The sequence below is a fragment of the Camponotus vicinus genome, unplaced genomic scaffold, assembly GCF_025532165.1.
Source record: "Camponotus vicinus isolate PSW18456_S1 unplaced genomic scaffold, iyCamVici1.0 SCAF_4, whole genome shotgun sequence".
Lineage (NCBI taxonomy): Eukaryota > Metazoa > Arthropoda > Insecta > Hymenoptera > Formicidae > Camponotus > Camponotus vicinus.
The window spans coordinates 7,188,070-7,205,550 of record NW_028141976.1 but is presented as its reverse complement, the minus strand read 5'-3'; the positions used below and the strand labels follow the sequence as shown (position 1 = coordinate 7,205,550).

General features: G+C 41.4%; 1 protein-coding gene across 1 annotated transcript; it reads left to right on the top strand.

Annotated features, from left to right (window-relative positions):
- The first annotated feature begins 223 nt into the window (after positions 1-223).
- On the top strand, positions 224-5,440 carry LOC145969942 (uncharacterized). The gene has a single exon (XM_083096279.1). The coding sequence runs from the start codon at positions 224-226 to the stop codon at positions 5,438-5,440; it is 5,217 nt and encodes a 1,738-aa protein (XP_082952405.1).
- Positions 5,441-17,481: the final 12,041 nt, after the last annotated feature.

Sequence of the window (17,481 nt, the reverse complement as noted above, 5' to 3'; positions counted from 1 at the left end):
ACGGCTTATTTTTCCTTTGTTGATTTTTTTTAGGTATATCTTGTGTTTTTCCTATTTGTTTTTTTTTAATTTCTTTATTCTAAAATTGAACCTCCCATTTCAGATCTTGACATTTTCAAACATTTTGGTCCTTCGAGCCGGATCCGTATACATATATATATTAAACACAAAAATCATGAGGCTCTCACACGTCGAGGCTCGTATTGAGCAACAGCTCGAATTGATGAACATTATCTCCACCGCATACGTAAACCTGCTCAACGTCGACTCTCCTGCTCTAACTTCTCATGGAATAACTGCAACACTTAACGTATTAAAAGAAGAGTGGCAAAAGTTTTCCATTGTGCATGAGGCTTTGGGTATCGCTGTACGCGAGTTAACAACAGAGGATAGATTAAAGATAACAAGTCATCCTTATTTTAGAGACAATCTATATACGGTGGCACACGAGAATTATCTTTCGGCAGTTGTAAGGATGACATCACTACTGGACAACGATCACGGGAATATCAACGAGGTGATCTCCGTTCAATCGACACATTCAACACCAGCGGTTATACCATTATGTTCGCATCAAGCGCGACTTCCTCGGATTAATCTTCCGAAATTCACTGGGAATTCATCGGATTGGTTGTCCTTCAAAGATCTATTTCAGTCGCTGGTTATTACAAATCCATCGCTTAACGCAGTAAAGAAGCTGCAATATTTGAAGACAAGCATAACGGGCTCCGCCGCGACTCTACTAAAAAATACTTCTCTCACTGCTGCTAACTTTCAAAAGTCCTGGGAGGCTCTGATCTCATTTTATGAGAATAAGAGGTTACTGGTCAACACAGCACTGCACTCTTTACTGAATCTCAAGAGGATGACGAAGGAGTCGGGCGCAGAGATGGAACAGCTGTATACGAGTCTTCTCCAATGCTATAGATCCTTGGAGATTCTACAAAGGCCAGTAGATACTTGGGACGATTTCCTAGTATTTATCGCTACACAACGATTAGATTCGGAATCAGTTAAAGCGTGGGAGCAACACTTAGGATCTTCAACAGAACCGCCGACATGGACACAATTCAACAATTTCTTGATTTCTCGTCTTCGTTCGCTCCAAGCTTTTGAACGGTCACGATCTGGAAAACTTAATAATAAAGCACAACCTATCGTGGTTAAATCACATTATCAAGGACGAGGGAAGGAGACTAACCCTAACAGCAACTATACGTGTTCAATCTGTTCCGGAAAGCATCATGCTGCTGCATGCAGTCAATTCTCTTCTAAAACGCGGAATCAGAAACTCGCTCTCATTAGCAAGCACAAGTTATGTTTTAACTGTCTAGGATTACATCGAGCCTCCAACTGCACCTCAACAAGAAGATGTCAAAAGTGTGGCAACAAACATCATACTACCATCCATTCGGATATGTCTCAGAATACTGTGTCTAAACAAAACTCAGATGAATCTACTAAGTCAACAGATAAGTCAATAAAGGAACCACCAAAAGCACAAGTGCTATTGTCTCATTCAAGCTTGCCTTACAATCGGCCTCAAGTCTTATTGGCTACAGCTAAATTACATGTTAGCTCTTCAAGAGGAAATGTCACCAAGACAAGAGCACTGATAGATCCAGGTTCGGAAACATCTTTAATTTCTGAACGCTTAGCACGACGACTAAAATTAGACCGTTTTCAATCTTTAGTAACATTGGTGGGAGTTGGAGCACAATCTTCTCAAATGACTAAGGGGAAGGTCCAACTAAAGATCAATCCACACTTTCATTCGGATTATGAAGACACGATAGTTGCCTATATATTACCTAATATTACTTCACAAATACCCTCAACGAATATCGTGCGAGATTCCTGGGCTCATTTGGAGGGGCTCCAACTTGCGGATCCTCATTTCGCAACCTCAGGAAAAATTGATCTATTACTAGGAGCTGACGTCTATGCGAATATTGTTTTAGAAGGACTCGTCAAAGGTCCAGCGGACGCGCCCATAGCACAACGCACAGCACTGGGCTGGATTATCTTCGGTCCGACTACTAGTGAAAGTTCTACGCAATCTGGGCAGAGTTATAGTGTCTCAGTAGACGACGACATTTATACTCTTATCCAGAAGTTTTGGGAACTGGAATCGGTACCAGTCATTCACAATACATCATTAACAGCCGACGAACAAGAATGTGAAGCTCATTTCCTATCTACACATTCTAGAGACGAACAAGGAAGATATATGGTCGGACTTCCATTTAAACATTCGTGTGATAACCTAGGTACGTCCAAGCATAGAGCAACCCTTCTTTGCGACAAGTTAATAAAACGATGTTTGAACGATTCACAGTATGCTCGCATGTACTATGATTTTATGGCCGAATATAAACGATTAGACCATATGAGACAGATTCCAAGCACAACACCTGAACCATCGCACGCCTATTACCTTCCACATCACGGAGTTCGAAAGGAGACGAGTCTCACGACTAAATTGAGAGTGGTCTTCAATGGGTCAAGCCTCACCACAACAGGACGGTCCTTGAATGACCTCCTTCATGCGGGAGCAAAACTACAAGTAAATATCTTCGACGTATTAATTTGGTTTCGACAATATCGCTTCGTTTTCTCAGCCGACATCGAGAAGATGTTTCGTCAAATTAGAGTACATCCTGAAGATTATAAATACCAAAGAATCATTTGGTTGGATGATCAAAATCGCCTCACTCCCTATGAACTTACAACCGTCACATACGGATTAGTATGTGCACCGTTTCTGGCATTACGAGTCTTACAACAACTAACGGTGGACGAGGGTGATCGTTATCCACAAGCGGTTGCTACCATGATGAAAGGTAGATATGTAGATGACATATTCGGAGGTGCGGACGATACCGCCCAAGCACAAATAATAATCCAACAATTAAGTCATATCTGCATGGCGGGCGGTTTCCCGCTTAAGAAATGGATTAGCAACGACCACACGATTCTGAACTCTATCCCCAAGGAAGACCGTCTGGACTCTTCAGATGTACATATCGACGATAATCTGGTCGTTCACTCACTAGGCCTTTTATGGCATCCAGCAACAGACAGTCTTCAATTTAGGCTGGATTTGATTCCTATGAACAACGTCACGAAGCGAGTTATGTTATCAACGATAGCGAAGATATTCGATCCACTTGGTTTCCTAACGCCAGTGGTGGTCGTCGCCAAAATATTACTACAAAGTTTATGGACCTTAAAAATTGACTGGGACCAACCCCTACCACCCAGTGTAGAAGAGGAATGGACTAATTTTGCTATTAGCTGCCAAGACGTACCTAAAATTGAGTTTCCACGGTGGCTCGGCACAAAATCATCTCGTACCATGGAACTCCATGGCTTTTGCGATGCATCTTTAAAGGCGATGGCCGCGGTAGTCTTCAGCAGGTCCATTGGTTCAGACGGAAACATATCTACACAATTTGTGTGTTCGAAGACTAAGGTGGCACCGATCAAAAGACTTACCATTCCAAGATTGGAATTGTCAGGAGCTGTCCTGCTAACCAAGCTGATTTTACAAATACTTAAGGTTATTGACAAAAGTCCCATAAAGATTTATCTATGGACAGATTCATCTATCACATTCGTGTGGATCAATAATCACCCATCACGATGGAAGGACTTCGTGCACAATAGAGTGTGTTTTATTCAGGAGTCATTGCCAAACGCCAATTGGAAATTTATTCCTGGTAGTGAGAATCCGGCTGACCTCGCTACGAGAGGACTCTCTGCGAAACAACTTTCTTCAATGGATCTTTGGTGGAAGGGGCCACCTTGGCTGTCACAACAAGGTCATCTCTGGCCGTCAACTCTTCCAGGAGAATTAGACGGAGCGAATCTCGAGGAAAGTCCTTTAAATGTCTCAATCGTTCAAGCTCGAATCCCTCAACCCTGGTCCTTACTTGAGCGTTACTCAAGTCTAACCAAACTTCTACGTATCACAGCGATGTGCCAACGAGTGAAGACACGTTTCAAACAACAGAAGACATATTCTTATACGACTCCGCTATCTGCCATGGAATTAAAACACGCAAAGGAGTATTGGACTCGCGAGGTGCAACGTTGTGGCTTTCATCAGGAGCTACAGTTACTATCATCGGGCAAAGAACTATCAAAGGCAAGTTCCCTTATACGACTTACACCTTTCGTGGATTCATTGGGAATCCTACGAGTAGGCGGACGCCTACACTCCTCGAGCTTGCCGGAGAACACTAAACATCCTGCTATCCTGCCCAGGGACTCACTATTCACTTCTTTAATCATAAGAGACGCTCATCTGAGATCACTTCATGGCGGAACACAACTTACGTCCTCATTCATTCGTGAGGAGTTTTGGATTGTGGGGGGTCGAGCCCCAGTAAGAAAACATATTTTACATTGCGTTATCTGCACCAGATTCCGACAAAGAAGAGCACAACAGTTAATGGGCCAGTTGCCTGTTAACAGAGTCACACCGGCTCGACCATTTCTTAATTCCGGCATAGACTATGCGGGCCCTTTCACTATCAAAACCTGGAAAGGGAAGAACGCCCGTACTTATAAGGTATACGTTGCTCTATTTGTGTGTTTTGCATCATCAGCAGTACACCTGGAACTGGTAACTGATTATACTGCAGATGCGTTCTTGGCTGCCTACAAAAGATTTTCAGCTCGGCGAGGCTTGTGTGCCACTCTTACTAGCGATTGCGGGACGAATCTAAAGGGCGCTGACACGCAACTTCGAAATTTGTTGACAGAAACTTCTGCTGAATCTCAACGCTTAGCATCTTTACTAGCAAACGACGGAACGGAGTGGAAATTCAATCCTCCATCAGCTCCTCATTTTGGAGGAAAATGGGAAGCGGGCGTAAAATCTATGAAATTTCACCTCAAACGTGTCATTGCAGACACGCTACTCACTTTCGAAGAAATGACTACTCTCCTTACTCAGATAGAGGCCGTGTTAAATTCACGACCTTTATGTCCTTTGACAGACGATCCAGACGATTTTACGGCCTTAACTCCAGGACATTTCATCATGGGATGTGCTCCAGCCGTTATACCAGAACCTTCACTAGAATACGAAAAGTTATCCCGTCTATCACGATGGCAACTACTCCGACAGTTATTGGACTCTTTATGGTCAAGGTGGTCCTCGGAGTATTTGCAGAGATATCACGCTATATACAAATGGAATAAAGTCACTCCACCTATAAAAGAGGGTGCAATGGTACTAGTAGTGGATGAAAGATATCCGCCGGCAAAATGGCCGTTGGGTCGTGTAACTAAGGTCCATCCAGGTCCAGACGGGCTAACAAGAGTAGTAACTGTAAAGACACAAATTTCAGAATTGAGGCGACCTGTTACAAAACTCTGTCTCCTGCCAACGGATGAGAACTCAACACCTATGTTCGTCAACCAAGGTTAACGAAGGCGGGCGGAATGTTCAAAAAACCCGGTCAAGAGACAGTAATCAGGACCCTAGAGAGTTAGAGTGGGGAGTCGAAAAGACTCACACTCGATAGAGGGCGTAGCGGGAGTTTTTGAGGCCCTTGCTTCGGGACAAAAACAAAGGGAGATGGCGGCGACGACTCGCGAGTAGATACGTTGTCGCAACGCACGTGCATAGCTTTTAATCGAAACTATCGAGTGTTTTCTTTACTTTCGTGGACACTGGGTTCACATTAGATTCTGTGATTGTGATGGACATTGAATATCATTCTTTAGTTCGAATATAAAGACACAGTAGTGTCATTCTTCCAAACAAAGACGAAAAGTCGCTTGCTTACATTAACACGCCGTCAGTAATCCTCATAGGGAGGAATCTCGATGCGATCACTATTTGAGTGATTGTTGTTCACGAGCCTCAATCAACAAATGGTTTGGCTATCGTAAGACTGTGCATAATAACATACAGTACACTGGTAACAAGCTTGTTTCACCTACATACACATACATATGTGTAGATCATTGGGATCATTGTGTCGTGGTCATTGGGACGAATACACACACACACAAAGACGAAAGTCACAGGGACTCTTTGTCTTTTTTTGCTATATACCTAAAGGGACGTATGGTCAGAGTGATCCGTCGTTCTGCTCTTCTTCTATTACGGTGTCATAAGGACCACGTTTTATGATTATTGGAATCAGTCTTACCAAACGTTACGCATTAATTAAACGTCTATTATAATCTTTATCGACCAAAGTTCATGATTCTTAGTCTTATTAAAAAGTCTATTTTTCTTGAGTATTACTTCTCCAGAGAGAAAACAAGAATATACTTTGAGATATAAATAACACAAGTCTCTTTCAATTAATAAGAATATATATTACGAGCTTCTTTTCTTTTTTCTCTTTTTCATACGATTGTTCAAAATATATATTACGAGCTTCTTTTCTTTTTTTCTCTTTTTCATACGATTTTTCAAACATATTATTACTATTATTTACTACTAGTTTATAACCAAACTGTTTACAGCAACTAATTTTAATTTTTAATTTCAGGTATTATATTAGTCTGAATAGCGAGTATATTTTATATTTTAATATTTCTTTGGACATTTTCTTTCATTTTTTGTATACTTAACATATAACTATAACATAAATATTTTCTTTCATATTAGAAACTACAGTTGTACACGTTCATACATATATACTTGTTAACCTGGTTTTCAATTATAACACATTCAATAAATTTTGCCTTTTCAATTTCTTTGTTTATGATACACATAAACGGCTTATTTTTCCTTTGTTGATTTTTTTTAGGTATATCTTGTGTTTTTCCTATTTGTTTTTTTTTAATTTCTTTATTCTAAAATTGAACCTCCCATTTCAGATCTTGACATTTTCAAACACAATATAATATGTTAAATATCTAAACACAAACAGATATACATTTAAAAGTACTTGACATAACACAACTTTTGTAGGTAATCTTGCATAACAGTATGGATAAAAGTATAATGTATAACCTTTTTGAACCAGTATTAGGGAAAGGATTAGCCACAGTTTCTGGTAAGATATTTTTAATAAAATAAAATTTAAAGTTATTTATATAATTACAATTTACATATAATAAAATTACTTCTATTACTACAATTTAAATAATTTAACATAATAATAACATAATTTTAAACAATATTTTATAATATACTTATATATACTTATTACTTTGCGTTCTTTTATAATATGTTTTTATATATTTTTATTTTTATTACACCTTGACAGTAATGTAACAAATTTTAAATTATTATTAATTAAATTTCTATCAATATTTATAGTTTCAATGCTTTTTAAAATTATTTTTATGTATTATATTATATTTTCTTATTTTTACTGATTTTTGTGTATTATACAATACACACACACACACACACACACACACACACACACACGCACGCACGCACGCACGCACGCACGCACGCACGCACGTACATATATATATATATACATATACAGGGTGGATCATTTTATCCTTTAATGGAGAATAACTCGAAAACCAAGTCCGGGAGAGAAAAATGTTTCAGACAATAGTTGTTTGGTTTCGAGGGGGCCATAAGATGGTATCATTGGTTTGACCTTGAAGAGTTATTTGAAGGTCACATGAAGGTCACCTTCAATTTCTTAAATGGAACCTACTATTTGTCATTGCATATTCTTGTAGCTTATCTCGAGAGCTTTCCAAAACACTATAATTAAGTACCTTTTCGTTAAGCACTTTTTGAGTTATGAGGCTTGAAATAATTTCTTAATTTTACATAAACCGTAAAATATCTAGTAAAATATTCATTTTTCGATTATCTAACCTTAATACTTTTACGTACAAAATAATGAGAGGAATCATTTGGTGTAAAGAAAACACATAGTTGTTTCGAAGAAAAAATATGTAATTTGCAATTAACAATTCCATATTTTTTCTTAAAAACAACTATGTGTTTTCTTTATACCAATTGATTCCTCTCATTATTTTGTACGTAAAAGTATTAAGGTAAGATAATCGAAAAATGAATATTTTACAAGATATTTTACGGTTTATGTAAAATTAAGAAATTATTTCAAGCATCATAACTCAAAAAGTACTTAACGGAAAGGTACTTAATTATAGTGTTTTGGAAAGCTCTCGAAATAAGCTACAAGAATGTACAAAAATATATAGGATGTTCCATTTAAAAAAATTGAAGTAACCTTCACGTGACCTTCAAATGACTCTTCAAGGTCAAACCAATGATACCATCTTATGGCCCCCTCGAAACCATACAACTTTTGTCTAAAACATTTTTCTCTATCTTGCTTATTTTTCGAGTTATTTGGCTGCCTAAGTTAAAATGGGTCACCCTGTATATATGTATATATATATATATATATATATATATACAGGGTGTCAGGGAAATTTTTGCCCACACGGAGTAAGGAGGTAGATTGGCTCAAATTAAGAAGGAAGGACTTGTACTGTTTTGTGATATTCGTAATAATTAACGAAAAATTAAATAAAGAATATCGGCCAATCTGCGTGAGTAGAAGCGCGCGGCGACGAGAGTCGTCCCACTGTAATCTTATACTAGGCGCGCGGCGAAGCGATGGGCGGATCGCTCTCCGAGACATGATGGTGGCGTGCGATATATCGCAATACCGCGCCGAAAAATGACCCGTCCTTTTAGTGGCGAGAAAATGATGCGCTATCATTTCCACACCATTTTGCAGTAGATAGCATGGTGCGCTTTTTTATAGTGGTTTCCCCCTATAGGCCTATTCCACTCTCAATTTAAATATTTGTGAAAATTGTTCAAAATGCCGTTACTGTACGCTGAATGTATCGTAAATGTAAAAAATTGATGACGATAGTACCTTCACAAAAATTGATCGGTAGTTGAAAATCCCTCGATAAAATGTGTTACACACGTTGGTAATGATACGGACGTAATCCATTACACGTAAAGCGTGATGTACTGCGTATCGCGAAAAACCAAATTCGTGTGCCACATGACGCATGCTAGTTCCAGGATTTTCATAAAGTGTTTCCAGAATTCTTTCTTCATCTCGTACACGAAGACGCACTGCTGGACCGGTTATCCCGATATTATGCACGACACCCAGTTTCACATAATTATTGCACAACTCGTAAAACTGTACGTTCACTTGGCTTTCGTGCACGCCCGGAAAATCATTCCACATAAATTACGGCCGCGCGATAAGTATTTTCTCCCGCTAGCCACAATCATATCCGTATATTCCTGCAGAGTACACTTCATTTTCATTATTAATTTACTACGCGAACACAAGATTTTTACTAAAACCGTCTGAGCTCTCGCAGGCTGTTGCCAGAATGCATACGCCAGCAGCACGCAACTACAGCTGAGCGGACATGCGAGTGTAAGCGTACGTGTGAACTTGGCGCCTGCGCATTATGATTACATAGAAGCGTTACATCGAAAAGTAAAATAAGAGCGTCGCAAGTTGCGACGAGCACAGTGCGATCGATAATCGATAGCCGTCGGATGCCGCTTACGACGCTCTTATTTTACTTTTCGATGTAACGCTTCTATGATACACGAATCTTTCGAATTTCGACAATCTCCTACTTTGCCGTAATGAGATATGCACCGTGACACACTCACATACACGACAAATAGAACGAATTAGGCACGAATCATACAACGTAATAAGCGCGACAAAGACGGAAAGATACTCTCACTCGCACACTCACGAAACGCATAACTCACACACACACGCTAATTACAACACGAAGATCGCACGAAGATTGATTACGGGGATGTTTTATGCGGTTTTGACAACTCTTTACGACACCGCGGACAGCGAACGCATTCCTCGCGAATTTACCGCGCACGTGGTCGCTATACGAAAGTCGGTTACTACGCGTTTCGCGACATGCCGAATCCCAGAGAGACAAACGGTACCCTATCGATTTATGCCGACGTTACGATCGTCCTCGAAGTCTCGGTAGATTGTCTTCGGACGCCCGAAATCCACGAAATCGAAATATTATGGCAAGGTTCTCACGAAAACGAAACATGAAAATGGCGACGGCGAAACGCTTAGGACGAACGAAATCGCGTACGTGGCTCACAATTTAAAGATGGGCAACCTCACCGATACACTCGCTCCTGTAGCCAGGGGTAATCCTCGGCTCCGTCCTCTCCGTGAGTCTTCGACAATAACGACAATCACACGACAACTAAAGACAACTGTACTAAACGAGCGCCCGTGCCAGAGTGAGTCTCTGGATCTCGCGATTCAGACTCGATAACGGCGTCAATCCTGCGCGCAGGGGTACGCGGATGCGCGGTCAATCGCGCTACACGATAGATTTTCACGGCGCCCTGCGACAACGTCGTATCGGGGGTCATAACAGCCCCGAGAATTTATTTTGCTAAATTCTTGGCGATCCTTTATCGACGGTCTTCTCCAGCTGACTTTTTATTTACGTCCCCGGAGGGTAGTGTCGACACGGGCCCTGTAATCCCGGGTCTAGACAACCGTTTTTAGAGATGCTCTTCCTCTCTTTGCCGGGGCGAACGCTACCCGTGATCCTGCGCTGACTTGGAGATTCTCGGGCGCTATTTCCGCATTTAAAACTGTTGCTGGAGCGCCGTTTCGGCTGTCGTAAAAGATTCCTCCTCGTCCTCTTCTCGATATGCTCCGACGGGTTGCCCAATGTACAGAATTATTATAACACAAAAGAAAAATAATAATTAGGAACGCGAAATCAATAATTATCGCTCGTCTCTCCGGAAATTTCGATACGGCTCTCGCAATCCTGTCTGGTGCGGCCGCTCGGCTCGCGCCCCATTAGGATTTCCGGGGTGGATAAACGCGCGTCGGAACGTTACACCCTCCTTTGCCAAGAGAGACCGACTCTAATCACCCATCATGGCCACCAAGTCGAACTTCGGATTAGTCCTTTCGCACATGTTCGGGCGACCAAAGTCTCCGCAGCCGAAGTAAACACGAACACAAATGAAATAACGCCAACATAAAAAAATGCGAAACACAGTCGAACAAAAAGCGACACCCCATTTTATCGCATTCTACTAATTTTGCTCGCGATTTCGTCTCTCACTGGAGTCCGTGGTCCCGGTTTGCTTAAGGATCGTCCAGTCTGACGTTTGCGATCTCGTTCACTAAAGGTTATGTGGTTCGAACGCAAAGATATCTAATTTTTAAACGCCTAGAGGGTCAGCTGAAATATTATACGGTTTCAGATCTTTAATATGCACCTTACCTACCAATCTATTAGCGCTATCCTTTAATTCATACTACTGGCGATAACATTTTCGCGATAGTAAACAGATCGTGATACTTAGTCGCTAATTTAGCCAAAACGTTCTGAGCGGTGGACGACAACACATGCTGCTCTAAGACTTATTCACCAACGATGATCTCGTCTTCGCAAATTATAATAATGCGCCTGCTTGTGATGCGCGGCCTCTAAGTTTTCCACTAACCAATCTCGTAAAGCCCGGATTCTCTTCATGTTCCCTCCAATTTTCGGGATTAGCTTCCGCAACTTCGACAGCGGACTCACGTCTCCCACGGTTAACCGGCTGGGATTCCCTACCGAAATTCAAGAACGCAAGAGTGGCCTGCAAGGATATATTATACGCGAATCTAAATTCAGCCAAATGGATGTTCCATTCGCGGTGATCGTTCTCGAGAAAAGCCATAATTATTGTCTTAAGCAGGTTTACGCGTTTCATCGGATTCGCCTGGGGTGGTAAGGAGGTACCGTCGTGTGAACGATACCGTACTTTTTCGCAAACGCTTGCAATTCGCGATTTATGAATTCGGTCCCGTTATCTGTTAAGAGTATCCGCGGCGCGCCTCAATGATTCACGACTAACTCATCCAATAGTTCGCGAAATTTCTTGCCTGTCGCTTTTCTGTGCGGGCTACATTCTATCCACTTCGTAAAATGATCTTGAATTACTAGGATGTACGCGTTACCGTTTTTGCTAGGCGGAAAGGGCCCCATAATATTCGCAGCTACGACTATCCACGGAGTTTCGACCGTACGTTGCCCCATTAAACCTCTCGGAACGTTCTGTTTGACTTTCGTCCTCTGACAGGTATCTCATCGTCGAACGTAATCCTCGATTTCGCGAAACATACGTGGCCAAAAATACGAGTCGCTACGCGCTGATAAGTTTTCTCGACATCTAGGTGGCCAGATTGCGGCACATTATGCGCTTCTCGAATAACGTTCGCGCATTCCTCTTTGGGAAGTACTAATTTCCATTGTTCGAGATCGTCGACAACCTGCGATACGACAGCGTTCGGCTTTCGAAAATAAAGTTGATCGTTTTCTATTTTCCAGCAAGAATTTTTACGCAGTTCAGTTTCCACGTCTCGAACGCGTGCATCATATGATGTGTCTCCAGTAACCGCGACAACGCGTCAGGAACGCTCCTTTACGATGTTCAATCGTGTAATCGTACTCTAGTAACTCTAGAACCCATTATGCTAATCGACCTGTGGGATTCTTCAAGTTGTGTAACCAGCACAAACTACTATGGATCCGTAATAACCTTGAAACTATAACCCTCGAGATACAGCCTAAATTTCTTAGGCTGTGGTCCGAAATGTGCTTATAGCGTTATCAGCGCGCTTACGGACGTTCCGAAATGGCTTGAGGGAGACCGCCGTAACGAAGTGACGTCACACTTTTCCGTGCTCACACCGTCCATAATTGAATGGAGGCACCGTGAGCACTGACGTCATAAGCGCGGGAAATGCAAACAATTAGACTATGGATCTGTTTTTTTTAACTGAATTGCTACACTGGTGCAATAAGTTAGAAGGAGACAAATATATATTTTTTTACTCTAACCAGCAGTTCATAATGACAGAAAAGTTAGTAGAAGTTACGACATACGTAGAAGATAAAAATGAAATGATTACATTAAAATTATTACCGGAGATTGCAGAAAGAGCAGCCAAAGATGAGTAAAGAAAAACATTTTGTGAGAGGTTAAGTTAGATTATCAAAAACACATACCTGAAATGCATTTTAAATTCTAAAGCAGTATAATTAGGCACAATTCTCTCGATATAATTTTTTCAACGAAATCTATTATGTCTTTTACCCTTACATTTGTGAACAGCAATTGCCGCTTGTATTTCATCCTCATCACTAGAAGAAAATAAATAAAAAAAAGATAATAAATCCTCATCATCAGAAGCTAATTCTAAAAACTGAGTAAGAATAATTCGTTCTTTATTCATCTTGTTAACCTTATTATATTTTTATTACTCGATGCGATCTTGAGCGCGTTATATAGCGTTCCGAAATAAGCTATACTTGAGCGCGTTTTGGCGTCGTTGGCACCATCAGCACTGTAAGCGGATTTCAGACCGCAGCCTTAATCGACCAAACAACAGCCAAACATTCCTGTTCGGTGTTAGAATATTTCTTTTCGGTCTCTGATAGCGCTCTACTTGCAAACTCAATTACGTGTTCTACCCCTTCCTTTCCTGTGTCAACACAGCTCCTGACCGAACTCGCAGCCGTTTGTAAAACAAACGGTAACTCGAAATTTGGGCACGACAGGTAACATAGGCGGCGAAATAATGCATGACTTAATTGTTTCAAACGCAGATTTTTGTTTATCTCCCCACTCCCAAGAGAAATTCTTTCGGAGGAGATGAGTTAGCGGTTCTAAGCACGTCGCACACTGAGATATAAATCGGCGATATCAAGACGTCATTTCTATAAAACGTCATAATTGTTTGATATTTTTCGGTGACGGATACTCGACAATCGGTGTAGTTTTATCAGGGTCTACTTTGAGTCCTTCCTGTTGTATCAGGAATCCAAGATATTTGACTTGTGATCGACAGAATTTACTCTTCTCGGAATTTATCATAAAGCCTGCCTCTCCTATTCTATTCAATACGCGCTTTAGCCAAATCAGATGTTCTTCAAAAGTACGCGTCACAACAATGATATTATCTAAGTAGGCGAAAGCATGCGATTCCATTTCAGGATCTATAAGCCGATCCAGTAAACGTTGAAATGTCGCACCGGTAAGACCATGCGGTATTCGGGTAAAATGAAACAATCCTTCTCCCAGTACAGTAAATATAGTTAATTCGCGACTATTTTTCTCGAGTGGAATTTGAAAGTACGCTTGACTTAAACCGATAGTCCAAATTTATCTAGCTGCCCGTAACTTATCGAGAATAACATTCATGTACGAAAGTGGATACGCGTCTTTTTCGAAACGCTACTTAACTTTCGAAAATCCAAACAAAACCGATAACTACCATTAGGCTTTTTAATCATCACGATCGGACTTGACCATTCGCTTTTGGATAGTTCGATAATTCCTGCTGCTAACATCTTATCTACTTCCGCGTAGATCGCTTCTTGAATCTTTGATGAAACGCGATAATAACGCTGCTTAATAGGAAAGTGACCGCCGACATCGATTCGGTGCTCAGTTAAATTAATCGCTCCCGGTTTATTCGGATCACCTCTACGATATGATTTGTTAAAAAGTCTGTCAATTGTTGACTTTCGCTTGACGACAACTCATTCAAACCGCAGCAGATAAGTGGGTTAGATTTCAACAGCCGAGCTCGTTTCTTTTCATGAACAGAGATCGTTTTCACGGGAAGATTAGTTTCTCGCGGGCCGTCATCCGATTTTCGATCTCCTGGTTTCGCATTTCCGGATACGAAAGGATTACTCGATTCGACTTGCAGGATTCTCGATCGACATACTTAATGGAAAATTGGGACCACTGGCTGTTTCTCGAAACGATACACAACGGTTGGTTCATCTTTGAAGTGCCACTCTTAGAAAAATTAACTACCATCCCAAAAAATCAAGCCCAATTATACACGGTACAGCTAACATCGGTAAGGCATATGCTCTCAAGGAATTCGTCTTATTAGAGTGTCTATGTAGAGTAAAAAGAAGATCCACCTTCCCTCTGTCATACGTGTCATTTGGCCGGTGGCCGTAACTACTCGTTGGCCATCCGACTTTCGAAACTGTATTTTTGACTGACTCACTAAGCCAACACTAGAACTCAAAGAAGTGCGAGTTGAACCACAATTTACCAAGGCGCTAATTTCGCTTTTCAATAATTTAACATGAACGAATCACATAGGACTATCACGACAACTAAAAGCACTAAATGAAAATTCACGAGAACAATTAACGACACGAAAAGAGGTTGGGATTGAATAAGAATTGGGCCTCCCTGTTCGACTCCTTTACTCTTTTCCCGAACAGTCGGGACACGTTCGTAGGGTTACTTCCGCTCGACCACAACGATAACAGTGCAGTCGCAGAGCTGTTTCACAATTTCGCGAAATATGACCGACACAATTCCAATTACAGTCTGTTTGACAAGAGCGTGTACGGCGAAATCCGAAAACTATTTGGGATAGGGCATTGAAAAAAATACACACATACTACATGATATAAACCGCGACGCTTTATTATTAATAAGTTGTCCAGTCGTCTCCACTATTAATAATTGCCTGGCATCTCCGAGGCATACTTTCTACTAATTTTATAGCATAATCTGGGGACAAAGACCTCCATATGAGTCGAATCTGTCGAAATAACTGCTTGACGTTCCAGATCTGTTTCCCTTGGAGCTTGAACTTCATGAGTGCCCACACATTTTCTATGGGATTTGAATCTGGCGACTGCGCCGGCTAATCCAGTACGTCAACGTCATTCTCTTATTTCCACGCAGTACAAAGACGACTCCGATATTTTGGGTTATTGTCCTCTTGCAATAGCCAATTTTCATTTTTCCTTATAAACTATCTTTGGGCAGATGGTAATAAAGCCTTCTGATATATTTTGACTATTTTGGCAGCGTTTAAATTGTCTGTGAAAATATGCAAAGTGCCAAATCCCTGTTTTGAGAAACAGCCCCAGACGTGCACCTTTACCGGGTGTTTAACAGTCCGCTGGATGAGTCTATTGGTGTGGGTAGACCAGGTATGACTAATAGAAGAACGTGCCCAAAAAGAAGCTTCGTTCGAAAAAATTACATTGTCCCAATCGCGGTCTAAATTTTCTTTCGCCCAAGCGAGTCTTTTTTCGACGTGTTTTTCAGAGAGTAGTGGTTTCTTCACTGTGCTTCGAAATTTCACGTCATGAGCCAATAAACGCCTTCTTATAGTATCACATGACACATTTAGACCCTTTTTACGCAAAATCGCTTGCCCGCCACGCAATGATAGACGAGGATTCTTTTCAAACACCCGTAAAATCACTCTGTCCACCGTTTTCGTCGTTTTTTGCACAGAGCCACGATCTGGCAAGTCATCGACGTTTTTTTACATCGGAATAACGTTTCACTCACTTACTTATAAATGCCTTCGACTTTTTCATGTATTTAGCAGCGGCTCCATACGACATTTTCGGTCCTTTCGGATGCAAACACAGAAACACGGCTTCGTAACGTGATGCGTACGCGGCACTCATTGTGAAATATGTTCTTCTGTGACCAAGGTCGAACGACAACTGAGGCTTTCTATACAAAGCGTCTTTGGGGAAGGGTCCCGCTATCTGCTTTGAATGAAACGAACCCTCTAACGGTTTTCAGGAAAAAATTTAGCCGTACACGCTCTTGTCAAACAGACTGTATTTCCACATTTCACAGTTAAAGGTTGCAAAGCTTTAGTTTCGGCGATAGTCGTCTCCGAAAACGACGAAGTCGACAGGATGACCTCCGTTTCGGTCGCAGCTTGGGTCGCGCGATTCTTATTTTTCTTGTCGGTACACAAACCAGACTTCGACGCGGATCCAACGATCGACGTACTCAATGCGGCAAGGGTGTCTTTACTTCAACAGGATGTTTCACATGACACGGCGCGCGATAAGCGAGATCCGGAAATAGAGATTTTTTGGGATAGCTGATAACTGGCTTCCACGCGAGTCGTTAAATCTTCCAAGGCGTCTAAGTCATCTACCTCGTTTCAACGGATAGACTATAAGCGCGGTAATAAATTTTGAAACGCACTGCTTGCTCCGATTCGGTCCACGGTGGCGACAACCGATCGTGCATGGCCCGAAGACATCAAATAATCCGCGACAGACTCATGTTCGTCCTGTTGAGTCCTCCTCATAATTTCTTCGCGAAAGGCAAATTGGAAGTCAGGGTCTCCGAATCGCATTCTCCACGCATTTTTAAAAGTTCAATTCGACAGCCGATCACGCTTACTACGGAACCAATGAAGTGCTATACCGATGAGAAAGAACGGCAAGCAACGCAAGATATCTTCGTCGGACACGGGAACTAATTTGCGACCTTTTTCAATCCGAAGCAAAAAGGTTTTCACATCTTCTCCTCGCGTATCCGAGAATTTAAGATTCCATTTGTGCATGACGTTGTATATAAGCGGTCATCGCGGAATTTCCGCGAATTTCGTCCGTTCGAGCGCGGAGTAGCTTGGGAGTCGGAAAACATGCGTGATCTCGCCT